This window comes from Orbicella franksi, chromosome 1 (genome assembly GCF_964199315.1).
Source record: "Orbicella franksi chromosome 1, jaOrbFran1.1, whole genome shotgun sequence".
Classification (NCBI taxonomy): Eukaryota; Metazoa; Cnidaria; class Anthozoa; order Scleractinia; family Merulinidae; genus Orbicella; species Orbicella franksi.
This window is the reverse complement of record NC_138145.1, coordinates 26,129,199-26,146,896: the sequence shown is the minus strand read 5'-3', so window position 1 is coordinate 26,146,896 and position 17,698 is coordinate 26,129,199. Positions and strand designations below refer to the sequence as shown.

General features: G+C 37.5%; 1 protein-coding gene across 1 annotated transcript; it reads right to left on the bottom strand.

Annotated features, from left to right (window-relative positions):
- On the bottom strand, positions 1-16,866 carry LOC145499385 (serine/threonine-protein kinase ULK3-like). The gene is made up of 16 exons (XM_081478907.1): positions 16,748-16,866; positions 14,909-15,049; positions 14,090-14,210; positions 13,527-13,631; positions 13,066-13,136; positions 12,409-12,481; positions 11,925-12,007; positions 11,010-11,165; positions 10,632-10,737; positions 10,507-10,547; positions 10,193-10,342; positions 9,240-9,315; positions 8,895-8,935; positions 8,754-8,801; positions 8,571-8,625; positions 1-1,823 (listed from the first exon to the last, which is right to left on the bottom strand). Exons 1-16 carry the CDS (start codon positions 16,859-16,861, stop codon positions 1,807-1,809), a joined length of 1,398 nt encoding a protein of 465 aa, XP_081335033.1. The 5' UTR covers positions 16,862-16,866; the 3' UTR covers positions 1-1,806.
- Positions 16,867-17,698: the final 832 nt, after the last annotated feature.

Below are 17,698 nucleotides of genomic sequence, written 5' to 3'. Positions count from 1 at the left end.
GGGGGGGGGGATGGGCGCTGCTGGAATTGACTGATGCATTACCAAGTGTTTCCCACTGCTGACGGTTCCACGCCGAAATAATCCCGATCCAGACTAAATACTAGCACCATATTTTCTTCAAGTAAATCGTCCGTGTATTAAAGTATTAGTATCAGTTGGAGATTTTGATTTATAGAAGCGATATAAAGGTGGCAGGATTTGAAACCTGAATCAATATACATTTCTGTAACATTGACTGTTATCCTGTCCAGCGAGCAGATATTGACCCTAATCGATTTTAAATCCTCCAAGACGTGCCACGCAACAATGTATTCTGGTGTGAGTACGGAAAAGGCAACAATCTAGCAGCATTTTGTTAGTTAGTCACTCTCTACCCAAACCAGGGTTGGTCGTTTGAATAATGAAGTAACGTCCTTTCTAAACTCCTCGATCTAGATCAAATTGCTATTTTATTTCCTACGTCACGATCCGGTTAAATGCACTACGGCAACACAAAACAGAAAAGCACTGATAAAACACTCATAACAAAACCTTTCGACCTCGAAAATAACATGGACGTAATTGCAAACAGTGATTATAACAAGAAACAAATTATAAAAGACATGAAAACATTTTCATTTCCGAAGTTTTTTTTATTTTGATTGGCAAGATAAACTGAGCAAATACAGTAGGAACCCATCAATCAATATGTAGCGATTAACAAACTGTGGGCTGAAATTTTTACATTTAAAACTCCATTATATAAGAACCTTATGAGCCTGAAAATTGAAACAGGTCCCTTATCTTTTAGTTTCTTAGTTTTACTGCAGCACATTGAGCGTAAAGAGCCTGAACAGGATGTGTACTTTATTTCCTTAGAATGTAACTCTTACTTCGAAAATTCTTAGTAGCAACCAGATATATAAGAACCTGTTTAGGCTAGCTTGAAAACACTGGTTCTTGTGGGTGAGTTTTTACTGTATTTTACTCTCTTGCTTAACTAAAACTGAGCCAGCCATATTTAGTGTATGACAAACAAATTTAACGAATGAAAGTTGATGGAAAATAACGAGAGTGTTTACATAGCTTAAATGCAAACATTCGCGAAAGTGTGGGAAATTCAAGTTTGTACACTTTCGAATTCTCCAAAGCTTCTCGAGTGTTTACATCAGCCAATGTAAACAAAAACCTACTTACCAAATAAAGCCATCAAAATGCCACAACTGAAACGGATATACAACCAATCAGAACGCTTGATAAACGACCAAAAATCAATAACCAAACCCAAGCCAAGAGGCAAAAAAAAAAGAAAACCAAGGTTAATTAAACAGTATGGAAACGCAGTGCATTTCTTCTTTAGGGTCTTACAAAGAATGATTCTAGCTGACAAAACGTTACAAAATATAACATTAGACAAAAACTTGTACAATAGTTCAGTACACACTGCCACATCATGCTGTAACAGGAGAACTGTCCACACCTTCGTAAAATACACGAGATACAGTGTTTCTATAACCTGACACATTTGTCAGTCCTTATTCATCAACTACAGGACCATTTTATTGAATGTTAATATATAAATCGAACTGGACATGTTTGCAGTTCGTGCCCTTCTTTAGAACTGGCACATAATCTTCTTCAAACGTATTGTTTTAACCATTTCCGTGACTTGTATCCAAAGCACTTGGTTTTAAATTTCTTTACACAAAACCATTTCCGCTGACCCTCTTCCTTCCCATCACTGGATGTTGACAACGTGACGTCGTAAATGGTGCTGAAGTGGACCACTTACCCGGTTGCCACGGGAAAATTCGTTTTGGATGTATCTCACTGTATTACACACCCTGTAGGGAAATAAGCAAAAGTTAATATATCTTATAACACTCAGTGTCCGGCCCATTAACCCCTGGGGATTCTGGTTAAAAGTGATAGTGTGTAGCTTTAGGAGTCTTGTAGCATTCTGGCAAGCCCGTAGGACAAGTCAAAATACAAATAACAAGTAAAAATGTACAACAATACCACACACTAAAACGTCAAATAAGATATTTATAATTCAACGATGAACTGTGTTTCTCGCTCTCACGCTGTCAAAAGGAATGAGAGGTTTCCATATAAAACCTGTTTAACCGGTCTGCTAGGGTACAACTATCGTAGTGTATTTGAACTTGTTTCAGGCGTGCGCAGGTAACGATTTTGTGGTCGTGTACATTTAAAGCGTATTTTTTGATTTCTTTCAAACTTTAAATCGAAAGCAATGTAAAATAACACTGTTTGATTTATTACTGTTTTAAAGAAAACAAAGGATTAGCTGGTTTTCTAGGAATGAATCACGTACTCTTTGATGGAATTGCCGACAGAAGAATCTATAAAGAAAATAGAGAAAGCCGAGATTGAAAACTGGTAGTGATCACTTCAGAGAAGACGTCTGGCTAAGATCAAAAGTTAGAGAAGACAGAGAAACATAGGCTAAAGAACAGGTATAATATGGAGAAGACGAGTTCTTTACAGCTTGATGATCAAAGCATAAAGAAATACATATCATACGTCAGATCCTCGTCGTATACTACCCGTGTCCTATTTATATAAAGTAGAAAATACAGTTTACGTTACAGGTGTAACTCGGCGAGAAGGCTGAAGAAAAAGAATCGAACACCTCTATGGCGGAGATTATTGAGAAATAGATTACCAGGTTAATCTACTCAGAGTAATCCACAAAATGTTGTATAATGAGATGTGAAATGATACATGTGAACCAAGTTTGTAATTCTCACTGGTGATACTAATACAGGCTCGATTTCCGCTGCCTTCTCGAATCTGGTCTGGGCTCCTTTCCCGATCGAACTGCGACTGGTAATCGAGCCTAACACCAATAAGAGCTGGTTTCCATTTGATTGTTACGATCGTTGCGATAGTCTTAGGAAAAGGTTGAGCGATCCTTACGACTACCAGTTTCTATATGATCTCCGCGATATAAACTAAAGAATACAAAAATGCCCGAGAGGACCGGGCTCCAGCAACGACGCGTTGCATTGTGGTATATTTTTCATCGCAAAAGACCGCTACGAAAGCAATGATCGCTTCGTTCGTTGAGTTAGATCTGAGGCCGCGCTGTTAGAAAGAATTGCGGTCGCTTCGCCCCAAAGGCAGCCTGCTCGCCTGATGTCAGTTCGCCCGCACTGTTAGCTCCGTTGTAATGGATTGAAGAACGAGAAATAAACAGGTCTTATTTTTTTGCGTTTCATTATGCTCACAATCTTATCTTTTTTTCTCGGTGTGCTTCTTTTAAGAAAAGAAAAGAAAAATTAGGCAGGTCTTTCTTTGAACTCAGTTTCAGTTTGGGCCGGACGAACTGGCTATCAGGCGAAACGACTGGTTACCGTTTGAAAGCCGCTTAACGCTAACTCCGGATTAAAAGTTAACCAAAGTATTATATATAAAGTTTTAATGTATAAAAATCAGTGCTTTTCACTACTTACGTTTTGTGCAGTTTGAGATTATCCGAACTCAAAACAGAAGGACAAACAATATAAACAGAAAAACTCACCGAAAAGTTAAAAGAAAAAAACTAAAATCAAGCTTATCCTGAGTTAGCTTAATAACCGGGCTTTGAGCAACCTAGCTCTGAGGTCTATCTTAACGATCGTTACCGCCCGGGGGGGGGGGGGGTACTCCCAGAAAAATCGGGTGGGGGTGTGCGGCCCGCTTCCCAAAACCCTTACCCTATTTATGACCAAAATCTGCGATATTCCCTACCCTATTTATGACCTGACCAAAAATTCGAAACCCTATTTATGACCTGACACTAAAATCAAACCCTGTTTCAGACCTGCGTTAAAATTAGTTCCCTAGTTCAGACCAATGTTAAATTGCCGGAAACATAATCTGTGAAGGGCTTTTGTTGATTTTCTTTTCGATAATGATGAAAAAGTGGCTTGTTCTTAAAAACGTATCCATATCAAGGCTAGAGTGCAAAACCCATACTCTATTTATGACCAAAATGGCCAAAATCAGCTAAAATCGATACCCTATTTATGACCGAAACGGCTGAAAAACCATATCCTTGGGGCCGCACATACCTATATAGCCCATATAAGGGAGTACCCCCCCCCCCCACCCCCCGGGCGGTCGCTATAGAGTAGGTTCCATATGATCGCAACGATACCTGAATTTGTTTTCAGCGACCTTGACGCCAACATTATGGTTTATTGACTTTGGTCAGGGGAAAACGTGCCAGTTAAGAACGAATAGCTTGACAAACGTATCTATAATTTGATTAATTTTGTTCAAGTGGAGTCCTGAAAACTTGGAGACACAAAGACCAACAACAGTAGAAAAAAGGGAATGAAAAAACGATCGGAGACAGAATTTCGACAAAAAGGTGATTTTGGAGTGCAATTCCGATGGAAAGAAGTGGCCAAAAAAAAAAACCTGATAGGTACCATTTTAGAGCTATCAGAAAAATGTTGGCTGTATTTAGAAACAACGGAAATATAAACAAACAAAACATAGGCCCAACCCACGTCCGGTCTCTTCTAATTTAATTCTTCTTCTAGAAATGGCACGAATGAGCTTTTCCGACCTGATTGTCTAGGAAACAACCTCATAAAACACCTAAAGCTTCTTAGAAGAAGTAAGCCGGGATAAAAACTCAGCTAACCGACTATTTACGCCGCAATTAATCAGCAAACTAGAAGTTCGTGCATGGAAATAATAATACCGGGCGACCAAGTTCCGCTTTGTCTGTCGTGCGCAAGAGATTTATTTAAAAACTTTAATCTATAGCTAAGTACATTATAGCGGATTATAGTGTCGTTAGGCGGTGAGTCTGAATTCCTCTGTTAGACGAACTCTCATTTTTTCACGTACGCAGTTTGTTATAAACAACACAAAAGGACCAAAAATGTACTAAACATAGCGTAAGGCTAATGATTTTAAAATAGTTTTGAAACAAGAGACGTCTCTTGTTTTGAAATCAATCGATCATTTCCTTTTTCGCGGTTTTCTTCTAAAACTGGTGCGGATTTGTACTTTTTGGCTTTTAAGCCTCTCAAGTCACTAAATCAGCAAATCCTTGCATCCAGTCAAGATGTTCCACATCCAGAGATCTTGTACATGCACATTCTCTTGATATGCCAGTTTATAATGTTGCCAAAGTAAAGGGAAAGTTGATCACACTGCCAGGGATGAAGTATTTCATTCACGGCAACATTGACCTACGAGCTACGTATCAAAGCACGGCACCAAAACACGCAAATTTTTGAAAGATTTTTTGTTACTAGCTCAGTTCAACATATATTTCACTCAATGTTTTATCCTATAGAATCGTTGCTAGCAGCGCTCAACACCTATTCGTGATTTTCATCAAATTTAAATTAATTTCACACTTGGGTAGGACCAAAGTACACCGGAAATAATAACACTCTGAGGGAATCGTAAACAAGTTTTGTATGAGTTAAAAGTGGCCAAGCGGTAACTACGTGTGCATGCTTTATATCTTGAAAAACTACCTGGCCAATTTTTGATGCGCGTAAGACAACACCCTGAAAGCTTCAAACACCCTCCTCCCCGCTAGGGGGTTAAAGAGAAACATAGTGAACAGAGCAAAAGGGAATCAATAAACATTCGCGTTCAGCTAAAGGACAAGGTAGAGACAGTTTGCTGTCAGCATCACAACACTAAAACGGTTATTAGTTTTTTTGTGTGTGTCTGTTTACAATTAATATTTTGAGTTAATTGACTGTTAACTGACAACTCGTTTAGCTAACGTTCAGATGTGTGTGCTGCCTCTCTCGGACTTTCCTCTAACCCTTCTCACACGCTAACCCGACTAAAACACAAGTACCGCAATGATTCAATTTAGCGCCCTCCTTCCAATAAGCGCCCCCTTTCGAATAAGCGCCCCCTTCGAATGTGTTTTTATTAATAAGCGCCCCTATTCCAATAAGCGCTCCCATTCTAATAAACGCCCCTATTCTAATATAATATTACAGGGCCGTCAGAGTACCTATCAACGGAGGTTCATACCGGTTAAGCGTAAACAGAATTATGAACCAACATTAAAGCTAGAGACAACAACAACAACGTTTGATAAACTTAGCGTAACTTGAAGTTGACTGACCTTTCGGAATATTAAAAATAGTGTAGAATTTCAGCCGCAGACAATACAGTCACTGTCTCGAGTTTATACAATGCCGGAATGTCATATGTGTCAGTACACTTGTTCACTTTGTTTAGCAAAAAGATCTGCAAAACCCGTTCAAAAGAAATCAGCAAAAACAGGAGCTCAATCAGTCGTCCAAGAACCAGACAGGAATGAGGATGAATTGAAGGCAAACAGTGAAACCATTAGCACATAAATCCTGCATAAATCCTCAGGACAAAAGCTTCTTTTTTCATGTTCATCCGCATTTGAACGATTGAATCACAGTAGTGTAGGTTTGATATACTCTGTCTCTTTCGAAGACTGCTGCAATTATTCAGACACTACTTACTTTGAGTAAGAAGAAAGGCTTGTGATGAATGCTGAGCAAAAATGAAGCTTCCTTTCAAAAAACTCCCAATGTTTGTTTATTATGATAAGTGATTTTGTATTGGGTACGTTACGTCTGAAGAAAAGTGCAGAAATTTTCCGTTTTGGTCTAAAACAGGACATTTTTCTCTAAAAATATCAAATCGAAACCAAATAGAGTAGTCATTTCTTTGATTTAGTCTAGACCAAGGTAACAAAATCCACCTTGTTTTGGTCTGGAATAATACGACACTGGTTGTAATCCGTCTCTAATTCTCCCAACCTTTGCAGTCTTTGGGGTACATTATTGCCCTTCTCTGGTGCTTTTATAACTTAGAAAACTGTTTTTTTTGAAGACCTAATTTCCGCTTCACTCTAAAAATATTCTCAATGTCTATCACAAAAATAACTTGATAAAGACGTGCGTCTAGCTACTATGATGGCAGTTTCAGCTTACTGGTAATCGCCCACTTTTTGTCAGTTCTCCAGTCAACAACTCATGTAATATTTTTTTCCTTTCTCAGCGGTTCAATGTAACCTTGAAGAATAGCATTGCAATTTCTTGCAATAGGATATTCCTCTGGTAAGCTATTGTCTTACTGAGAGGTATGATCGAGGGGGGAGGGGTGGGTGGGAAGGAAAAAAATCCAAAAAGCCACCCAGTCCGCTCGCTGGTCCTGTCATCAAAAGAAAAAGAAAATCTGAAGTGTAGTGACAGTGATGGATTTACGCTAATTTTTGAACCTTTCATCAACGTGGGAAACGTGCGCGGGTTTCAAATGAAAAGTTGATCGGCTTTCACTAACACGAAGGGGTAAATCCTATAAGTTAAGACTTAATGCAATAAAAGGAGATATATATGCATGTTAGCTCGAGAGCGAGTGCAATGAAACACAGCCGTTATTTTCTGTTCAAGGTATCAGTAAACCTAAATTAACATCAAAACATTAGCGCGTTTTAGTGCGGAGGCTTATCGTGTGAATAGAAGGTCCGACTAAAAGTTAAGGTGAAGTTCAGTTTAGGGTTTAATAAAAGGAGGAATTTTCTAGTAGCCCAGTTTAACTTTCATGAACGTTTCAGTATTCGCGTGTTGTTCTCTCATGCCTGATCAAAAAATAAGATCAGCTCCGCGTGATTGCCTTACTTACCATACGACCTTTGATTTTACTCATAAAAATATCAACACTCTGGAATATTTGCTGATTTTTAAACCACAAAACGAAAACAGATGTAATCAATTGTCGGACATAATACAGCTTATGATACTCCAATTTTTTAATTAAAGAAAAAGTACTGCTCCAATTTTAAATTTGGCGAACGTTTCATTCTTCGTGTGTCATTCTCTAATGCCGGATTGAAAAAGAAGATCAGTTCCGTATGATACCTTTCGTTGCCATAAGATCTTTGACTTAAGTCATAAAAACAAGCTGTTCTTGACACTCGACAAATTTACTGTTTTTTTTTTAAATCTTAAATAAGACTACAAAACAAATGGAATCTATAGTTGCTGTTGGACAACTTCATCTTCTATCTTTTCAACTTCTTTATAACCCGGTTTATAACACAGCTCACAATACGTCAAATTGTTTTCGTTAATCCACGTCAGACTGGATATGAGATGTACTGATTTCCACTTCACTCGAGTACCAATACATTTTGCTTTAATCTTAAGTCAATTAAATTAGGTTTTTTACATTTTTTTATACATTAATGCGAGTGGCCTCAAGGAGCGGGCAGATTGTAAACCCATAAGAAATTCAACCGCCTCTTCAAGTATTAAATTTGTCAATTATTAGATAAATAAACAAATGGCTTACACACAGATAACCCCATCTTGACTTTAGAATATAAACTCTGCTGGAAATTATAGCAGACCTTGAAATCCTGCTAACCAGACGTAACTGACCAAACGTAAGCGGTCTTTGCCTTAACGAGGTAAAATAAGGAGGGAGGAACTAGAAGACTTGAGTACGTGACTATTCAATACAAGAGTTCCCATTACCCACCCCTCCCTTCCAATCATCTTATAAATTTGGATTTCGTCAGTTGCCAGAGTCACAACACAGCACAAACAAACACTCACGTGATTGGTCTTCTCCTCCTGCCTCTGGGACAACTTTCATGTTTTCTTTGCTCAGCTAAAAAAAACGAAACACTGTATCTCAAATTTCTTTCTACACCATTTTCAGTCAACCTGATCACACAGAAAGAAAGTTCATACATATCATTTACCAGAACGTAAGACATCAAGACAAAAGTTGTTTACCTTGAGGTAAAGCTTGATTTCCTCGGCTCGTCTCATGTACTTGCTCACCTTCAGAAAACATAAAAAACGACATTAGACCCATTAGGGAAAGAAGCCAAACTTATACAAATGGAAGCTCAAACGTCATGGAGGGTAACTTGCCTCTAAATGTACAGCGTCCTTGTAAGGGCCACGAGGAGTTCCTGGCACAAGACACAAAAAACCAACAATTCAGCAACTGTTAAACACGATATATCGACCCTGTTTGTCATGTACAGAGATGATTCGGACTCCACGATGTCTGGCCAACGTGATTGTTGTCCCTTTGAAAATTTCACCTGCAGCAAGAGTTAATTTCTCATAACCTCTCTATGACAAAGTCAGCTGAGTAGATTTTAACCATACCACCCTTAGATCTTGTTCTGGATATGTGCACATTGCAAGGACTATATAAAGAAAAGATAATATTACATGACTTAGTTTTATTAATTAAAGTACAGCTGCTACCTGATAATATTGGTAACAAGGCCTCCAGGGCGACCTGGTACTGGGACAGTGCACTGTCATAAGCCCCGTGCTCATCCTGAAACAAAACACAGTTCCAAGATAAGATTGTAGATTAGAGCGGTTTTAAATTGGTGTTGTAAAACCAAAAGCAACGTAATCACTCTAACCAATTACACATGACACAGAAAATCCCGTGGGCCAATCAAAACTGGACGTAATTTACAAGTAGCTGATGCAAAGCGCGGGAAAACGTGTGTGAGTCATGACTGATTTTGGTTTTACTTCTGATTGGATGTCAAAGTGGCGCGAGTTTTAAACAATTATTGGCTGAGGTTTTTGTGATATCCAGAATAATCAAGTTTGAGGTAGGGGTTACCAGCCTCAGCCTTCGGCTTCGGCTGATAACCCTTACCGAGACCTTGATTATTCTGGATATCACAAAAACCGAATGTTTTGTTATATATTGAATGAAAAAACAAATGGAAGTAATGTTTTTGCTTCTTCACTGATGGCAAGCAACACAAAGCGAGTGAACTTGACATGATTACCCTTAGAAATCATGCAACACAGTCATACATGACATGATTACCAGTGACCTTGAGTGTCCTTGACATGATTATTGTATAATCTGCCGCTAGATGACGTCACAGACGCTGAGTTCAAATATTGACTGTGTGCTTTCGGCCAATCAGAAAAGAGATAGTGAGTTCAATGTATAATAATAAAGCTAATCATGTAGGGTGATCTTCTCTCATTTTTACACTCTGGGAACAATTCCTCTTGGGAGAACTTAGACCTTGTTCCGAAGACAATTTCCTGTGCTATTCTCATACCCAATAAAACATCTCTCAACAATTGGGTCAAACATTTAATGATTAAATTGGAAGTCTTAGTTAACTACTTAAACAATAAAAAAAACTAAAGAAAGGACTACAGATTCATGTGTAACTTACTCTGATCTCAGCAATGTTCGCGAGATGAAGTGCTGCTTTCAGCTCTGCATGATCCTTGCTATAGCGAGCTAAAAGTTCATCAGGATTACTGTGAGATTTTATCTTAAAACACTGCTTTAGTTCTTCTGCTCGGCTCATGTACTGATTTACCTAGAAATTAAAGAGTAAAAAATGATTGAAAAAAAGGAATACTTATGTTCATAAATTATAAATCTCTTTAATGCAAGATCCTGACTGATCAATTTTCTTTTGCATTACAGAAGTTTCAGTATATAAAAGGACATATAGATTACTTCAGCCGTAACGTGACTTACCCTCTCTCTTAATCTTGTTTTGATTTGTGGATCTTTCTCATCTGTAAGCCAAACAACCTCATCAAGATTTTGTTAAAACAGTCATAACTCAGAGCAGGAATTACTAACAGAAGCAATTAACTTACACTCAATGGCTGGTAAAAAGAAAGCCATGGCTTCACAGTACAGTTTGGCAGCTTCCTTCAGCTCACTGGCGTCATCCATCTTTATGGCCTCTGTCACAAGTTTTATCTGAGAGGTTAATACAGAACAAAATGAAACAAGGAACTATTAACAAACAAACTTGAAAAAGAAACACACATAATCAGCTCAAACCTTAACAAGTTCACAGAGGTAACCAAACTGAAAGAATGATTTGGTTAGTAGTCAAGTCTTGCAGATTGGCATACATTATGTATTAGGGCCAACACAACTTTTTTTGAAAAAACAAAATCAACTGACTTGTAACTTCACTGTTAAAAGTTTTAATCAAAGAAAGGACCAATTTATATATCGTTACTCACTGCTTTCTCTAAACATAGTGGCGATGGGACATGTTCCAGATCAAGAAAAGGGTGAGCAAAGAACTCTTCAAAGGATATTCTGGCCAAAGGATCCCTCTGAAGAAGTGCCAAAAGAAGATCTTGACAGTCTGGGGACACCTTGGATCCAACAGGCAGCTGATGACGGATACACAAGAACTTACAATTAAACAAGGTGACATGGATAACAAACATCAATGCCAACCTTAGAAAATTTGAATCCAGAACATTGCTGGGAGATCACTATTTTGTCCAAAGGTACCTCTTGTTGACAAGCTCCTCCCCAAAAATAAACAGCCATAAAAACTCTCAAATTGAACCTGATTTCTAACATTTATACAAAGTTATCCTAACCCCCAGAAATCCACCAAAATAAGCAACAAGTAGATGCTTTGATTTTCATCCATATCCAGGACATTCATATATTAAAATTTGAGAGAACAGTGTTTTTGGTCATGCAGTGTCTAATAGGTTTTCTCACTATGTGGGAGAGTTCAGGTAATATGTCAAACATGAAGAGACAGTGTTTCATTGGGATATCCAAACACCGAGAAGAGAGTTGGAAATACGATGTGCTGTGGAGTATTTTTGACCAAATTCGAGGTGTTGGATAGCAGATGAAACACTATCTCGAGTGTTTGATATATCTTCTCAATTGAAAAAAAACTAAGGAGTAAAGTAACAGTAACAGAGAAGTAAAATCGTCAAAATCTATGCTAAATAAGACTGGGTATCCAAACCTCCTTCATGGTTGTGATTTTCTTTGTTTTAACTTGATGAATAATTATTAATGAGTTTGAGAAGGATGATGCCAGCATATAGCTGCCATGATCAGCTTGGCCTCCTTAGGCTTCATCACCCAAGTTGTATACTTTATTTATGTTAAGTGTATCTTACTGTAATTGGGTCTGAAGATCGTATCTTCTTCTCAAGTTCAGCAAAAGATCCTGAGGCAAAAGGTGCCATACCGAAAAGTGCCTCTGAAAGAATAAAAAGAAACCTTGAGCTTGTTAAGACTGGATGGCTTGTACTCCTCAACAGTTTTCTTGTAGAATTCAAAACAGCTCTCCTTGCACTAACTGTGACAGTGAATGTGATACAAACTGTGAAGCACTGATGAAAAGGGAGTCCCTTTGGAAGCAAGAGATGTACAAAAAAGCAGCCAGCACTTGTTCAGTATGTATATTTAAGGTAACTTTATAATCATTGTGATAATTTCCAGGGAAACTAATGTAATGCATCTGTTGTAAAGAAACTGAAGACTTGGCTAAGGTTGACATGTTGTTATGGACATCGATATTAACTACAATGTACATATAGCAAGTTGCACACAGTAAGCTTGGCAAGTCCTGTGGTCATTGGAATTTACTAAGCAACTCACCATAGAGAATTACACCTACAGACCATAAGTCTACTCTGGCGTCATATTTCATAGAACAGATCATCTCTGGTGCCTAACAAATATCATATGTAAGCATAAAATAATATTTATCTGTTGAAGCTTATTATAAGTAAGTTGCTAATAATTTGGCTGAAGAACAGTAAGTAACAATAATGTGTAATGACAGTATTAAGCAACTTTGTAGATTTCAGTCATAGTAGGGATTACATGTAGATCACATCTTTCTATAGGTTTACATCATGGTCGATGAAGGGTGAGTGATTTACCATACAAACTCCCCTCACTATTATAACAAGGTGACCCTCATTACTCAAAGTTTTGGTTAATTTAGTTCACCTCTTTGAGTAAATTTGGCCTGAAATTTGACCTTTAGCTTGAAAGGAAATATGGGAGCACGCTGCTCTCAACCAGTCTGGCTGAAAAACGTTTACAAAATACTGTTTCAAATTTTCTCAATCAATCTTGCTAAAAAGTTAACAACATTGTTTCTACAACAAAATTACTATAACTGAGCAATTTTTTCCTTAGAAATAGTGAATAAGGTATATTGTTGCTGTTTAATCCTCTAGTCCTCAAAACAAAACATGTTGATAAAAGAAGGCCAATTGACTGGTCTACTCTGACTTATGTCCTTACCATGTATAGAGGGGACCCTCTTATTGTTTGTGTCTCCTCTTCACTATGTAAATACTGTGCAAATCCAAAATCTGTTTCAAAAAATGAAATATAGCTTGAAAAAGGGCATCTCTCTGTTGATTGAGTACATGTACATGCTATAAAGTTCTTAAATAATTAGCCCTACACTTGGACGAGACCTTCTTTTAAACCTTGATACCCCTGTTTTAAATATATAAATATGTGCATAATAAATGAATGTTAATAATATCACATAAACATCAATATGGAAAAATTCATAACAATCAAAAGAGGCTTTATTCAAACTTTGCTGCCAATGCTATGAATAAATGAATACATAACAAATGAGTGTAAATTGTATCAAATAAATATCAATGTTATGTAATTTATAATTAAATTACTCATGTATCACTCATACATTTTGTAACTGAAAATCGCAGAACAAATGCAAATTACAATACCTGCCAGTTTCAGGACAGGATTTTGTCTGGCTGACAGCAGCAAATTCTGTGGTTTAAGATCCATATGAGCAATGTTGTTTGCATGCAAAAAATGAAGAGCAAGAGCTGAAAAAAACAAATTGAAAACTAATTCTAAGGCATTAACAAGCTGAAAAATTAATTCTTATAACAGGTACTGCTTAGCCCTAAGAACATGTAAATCATCACTACACAGAATGAGCAAGCAAACATACTGCCTGACTTTGTGCAGTGCATTCCAGGTAAGATCATCCATTGCTCTTAATTGGCTGAATAATGAATGCCCTACAACTGCCAACTTTTAATGTTCTAGCATTTTAACCAGGGGATGTTACAGCAGTAATTTTAATAATAAATTTTACCTCAAAGCAAGTCAACATGAAATCCTGTTATTTTACAACAACACTTACTGCCCCCTCTGATCTAGATTTCTGTGATACCTCGCAATATTCCATCTACTATGTATTATTTCTGCATATCTTCAGTTAGTTTGTTATAGTAAATCATAATTATTTTGTTCAATGTTGCTTAACATAATGCCATACCCAACTGTCGTAAAAATCTTCTCGTAATATCTTCAGGCAGAACTCTTCTACTGTGAATAAACCTTGATAGGTCTCCTCCACTGCAATACTCCATTATTAGGAAAATATATTGGTCATTCCACTGGATAAAAACAAATACCAAGAATAATTATTAACCATTAATTCTGAAAATGTCCATTGACCTTAAAGTACTGCTAACCCCTTAAGGATCCCAAATGCAAAATTTAAATTTTTGTTACTGACAGTTACATGTACATGTCTTGCACATCTTACTAATTTGAGGCATATCAAGAAAATACCCAAAGCTGTTACCGGCCTAATATATAAGATGGCAATTAACTACTGTTTGGAAATGTAACAATTTTATGCTGCCTGGTCCCTCAGTGTTTTCTGTACTCAATCATAAAAAGTGACATCTCTGATCAAAATTTGAAACCAAAGTGGGGTTTAAATGAAATATCAATCTGATCAGCACAGCATAAGAGTGAAGGCTTCTTGTAGTTGTAGTCAAATGATGTCATCATACATATCGCTTATGTAGGGTTCAATTAATCCAGTTCTTTAATCCAGGACAGTTACTTTTTTGCAAGAAATTCATAAAGTCTGTAGAATATTCAAGGGGATGCTTGCTTATGTAGTTCTTTCTCTCTGCAAATGTTTTTAATTAAGAGAGTAGCCACAGGTGGCATATTTCCTGAATACAAATACAACATACACTACAGGTTCCCCAGCCTCAAACAATCCCACATAAAACAGCTTCCTTCTAAAATAATGGTTAACATAAAGAGGAATCAATGCAATAAGAATTGTCAGACTTACTTCAAAGTCTTTCAACTTGACAATATGCTCATGATCCAATTTCTTGAGTAATTCAATCTCAGTAAGTAAATTCTCTGTTGCTGTCTTACTCAGAGAACTTTTTTGGATACATTTGATCGCAACCACATCCCTGGTGTCACCCTAAAGTAGGAAACAGAAGAAAAATACTGATATGGAACCCCAATAACATGATTAGCACGCTATAACAGATTGATTGTGATAACTGGGTAGGTAAAGTCTGCATATGAGCCAAGTGGCCCACCAGGCTGGTGCTTATCTCCAGTTTCTGCAACGTGAATCGTCTAGGAGTATTTCTACTCCCCCTGGATGGGATACTAGTCCATTGCAGGGTTGCTCCCAGTATTAAATTTGCCAGTACCCATTTATACACCTGGGTGGAGAGAAGCATCGTGAGAGTAAAGATTCTTGCCAAAAAACTCAACAAAATGTCTGAGTCCTTGAACAAAGACTGTTCAACCTGGAGGTGAGCGCACTAACCATAAGGCCACCATTCCTCCACAAATAACTGGGTAGGATCAACTTATATTTCCAGCATATCAGGTATAACTGGGTGGGGGAGTCAGGTATGACTCTCTACTGACTTCTCTTTGCAGTATCAATAGATTTTTGCTCAAACTTTGTCCACTGAATATTTATCATATGAGAACTTTCATTATAAAATAAAAAAGGGGGGTGCCCATGCTCATTAAGGAGCAGTGAGACATTGAAAATGTCCCATTTTGGCATTATTTAATGCTTATTACAAGAACGCCGTTCCAAGTAATTATAAAATCTTTGTGAGCCCAGACTCATGAAAACACACCTCAAACTACAGTCAATATTTGTGTCGGACACAAATAAACTTTTTAACTTTGATTTTGACAGAGAAAACATTGGAACCAAATTGCTTGCCAAAGCTATCAAATTGTAAAATAGAAAAGACTACAGTGCAGCTGCTATTTTCCTTATTTCTTCAATTTTCAGCAATAGAAGTCAGATCAGTCTTTTCTCACGCAAACCTAGTGATTAGTTAAAATGACTAGAAAAAATATTGAGGTGCCCGAGGTCGTTAGTGAGCTATAGCCAGAACTCAATATCAAGGCAAATCTGCCGTGTTTTCAATGTGCGCATGCATGATTGTGCATTAGTGATGCCATAAATTACGTGCAGTAAGGATGCGGAATGCAAATGTGAGGAATCACCTTAAGAGCATTTCAGTTAAAAGAAAATGACTGAGGTTTATCGTGGGCCAAAAAAGATTAACAGCTGTAATGATGGGGTGATCACATTTTAAACAGGGTTAACTCATAAGACATGGTTCCCCTGGACTTAGATTCCCCTCAGTTCTATTACCATTACTAGGGGCCTCCAGACTGAAGTACAGCCGTCTTTGATAGCAAATCCCCACACAGGCTTACATGTATGTGAGTACTATACAATGAACTCATTCCAATTGAGTATTGACGTGTGCTCCAGTGGCTTCATAATTCAGTGGTAGAGATTCAACACCAGTGTAGGTAATAGACATGCCCTTCGAATTTGCTGGCAACCCGCTAACTGCTTTCGTTTTTAGCGTATATCCGCAACAGGCAGATAACATAATACGTGATTCATTTCATATATGATTATACTAGGTTTGCTTAGGGTATTTTGATTTCCCCCTTACTGTTGTAGGAATAGTTTGTTTTCTTCCTAAAGGATGCAAGCAAACTTGATTAAAAAGTCGAATTTTTTTTTAGAAGAGAAAAGAGGTACGTGAATGCACAAAAAATCCCAAGGGACTTCAGTCCCTCCAGTCAAGAAGTGCTTCAAAAAACTTTGAAGATTTTAGACTTTTACCTTTTTAAACGCCTTGTATACAGTTGCATAAGTTCCTTGGCCTAGTTTTTCGGTCATTACATAGTGTTCTAACCTCGGAGGCGGAACTACTCGTAAATCGGCGCTGACCGCCATCTTCATTGTTTATTACGTAGCCCGCACGCAATACCGCTGTGTTTTGAATATATTTTTTTTCTTTCGGGGAGGGCCTGGGCAAGGGGAGTGCTCTCATCTTAATAAATAAAAATAAAATAAAACACTTTAATAGCTGACACAATTACTGGTAACCCAGTAGTTTACATTGTGGGCTATATATATAAAAAATGTATTTAGTTAAAAAATGTTAAAATATCGAAGAAGTTAAAATATAATACAGCATGCACATAAAATGTATTCGAATATATAACAGGACATTTTCAAAACGTTCTAGAGACGGTAAAATGTTCACGGTCTGAGTTACTTCGTAAAAAGTCGTTCACTAAGAGTTTCTTAAAGTTTCTTTCATGTGTGATAGTTTTAAATTTGTCGTCTAGACAGTTCCACAGGTAAGTGGCACTTGCATGAAATGTTCGTAGGCCTGCGTTGGAGCGACATTTCGGCACCGCCAGATGATCATGAAAAGAAGCTCGAGTATTATAAGAATGGGTGTTTTTAACATAGGTTCTATAACTTGTAAAATAATGCGGACACTCCCCATTCACAATTTTAAACATCATGCACAATTTCTTCATGCGTATTACATCATCAATTGGCATCCACTGTAGTTTCTTGAACAGTTGAACCGAGTTGTCGTGGAAACTAGCGTCTAATATTAACCTACTACAGCGTTTCTGCACTCTAAGTATTCTCAGCAGTTGATCGTTAGAGGCGTTACCCCAAACCGAACAGCAATATTCAAAGACAGGCTTGATAAGCGCGTTAAATAACAATTTTCTGCAGTGGAGATTAAGGTAGCCTTTCGCTCTTTCAAGT

What these genes read in the sequence shown, in the direction of transcription:
- LOC145499385 (XM_081478907.1), bottom strand. Translation starts at nt 16,861, where the DNA reads ATGGCGGTCAGCGCCGATTTACGAGTAGTTCCGCCTCCGAGGTTAGAA. An exon ending in GATCTTCAGACCCAATTACA is followed by an intron (nt 11,166 to 11,924) that starts GTAAGATACACT and finishes ATCCGTCATCAG; the next exon opens with CTGCCTGTTGGATCCAAGGT. An exon ending in CTTTTTACCAGCCATTGAGT is followed by an intron (nt 10,548 to 10,631) that starts GTAAGTTAATTG and finishes TTTGGCTTACAG; the next exon opens with ATGAGAAAGATCCACAAATC.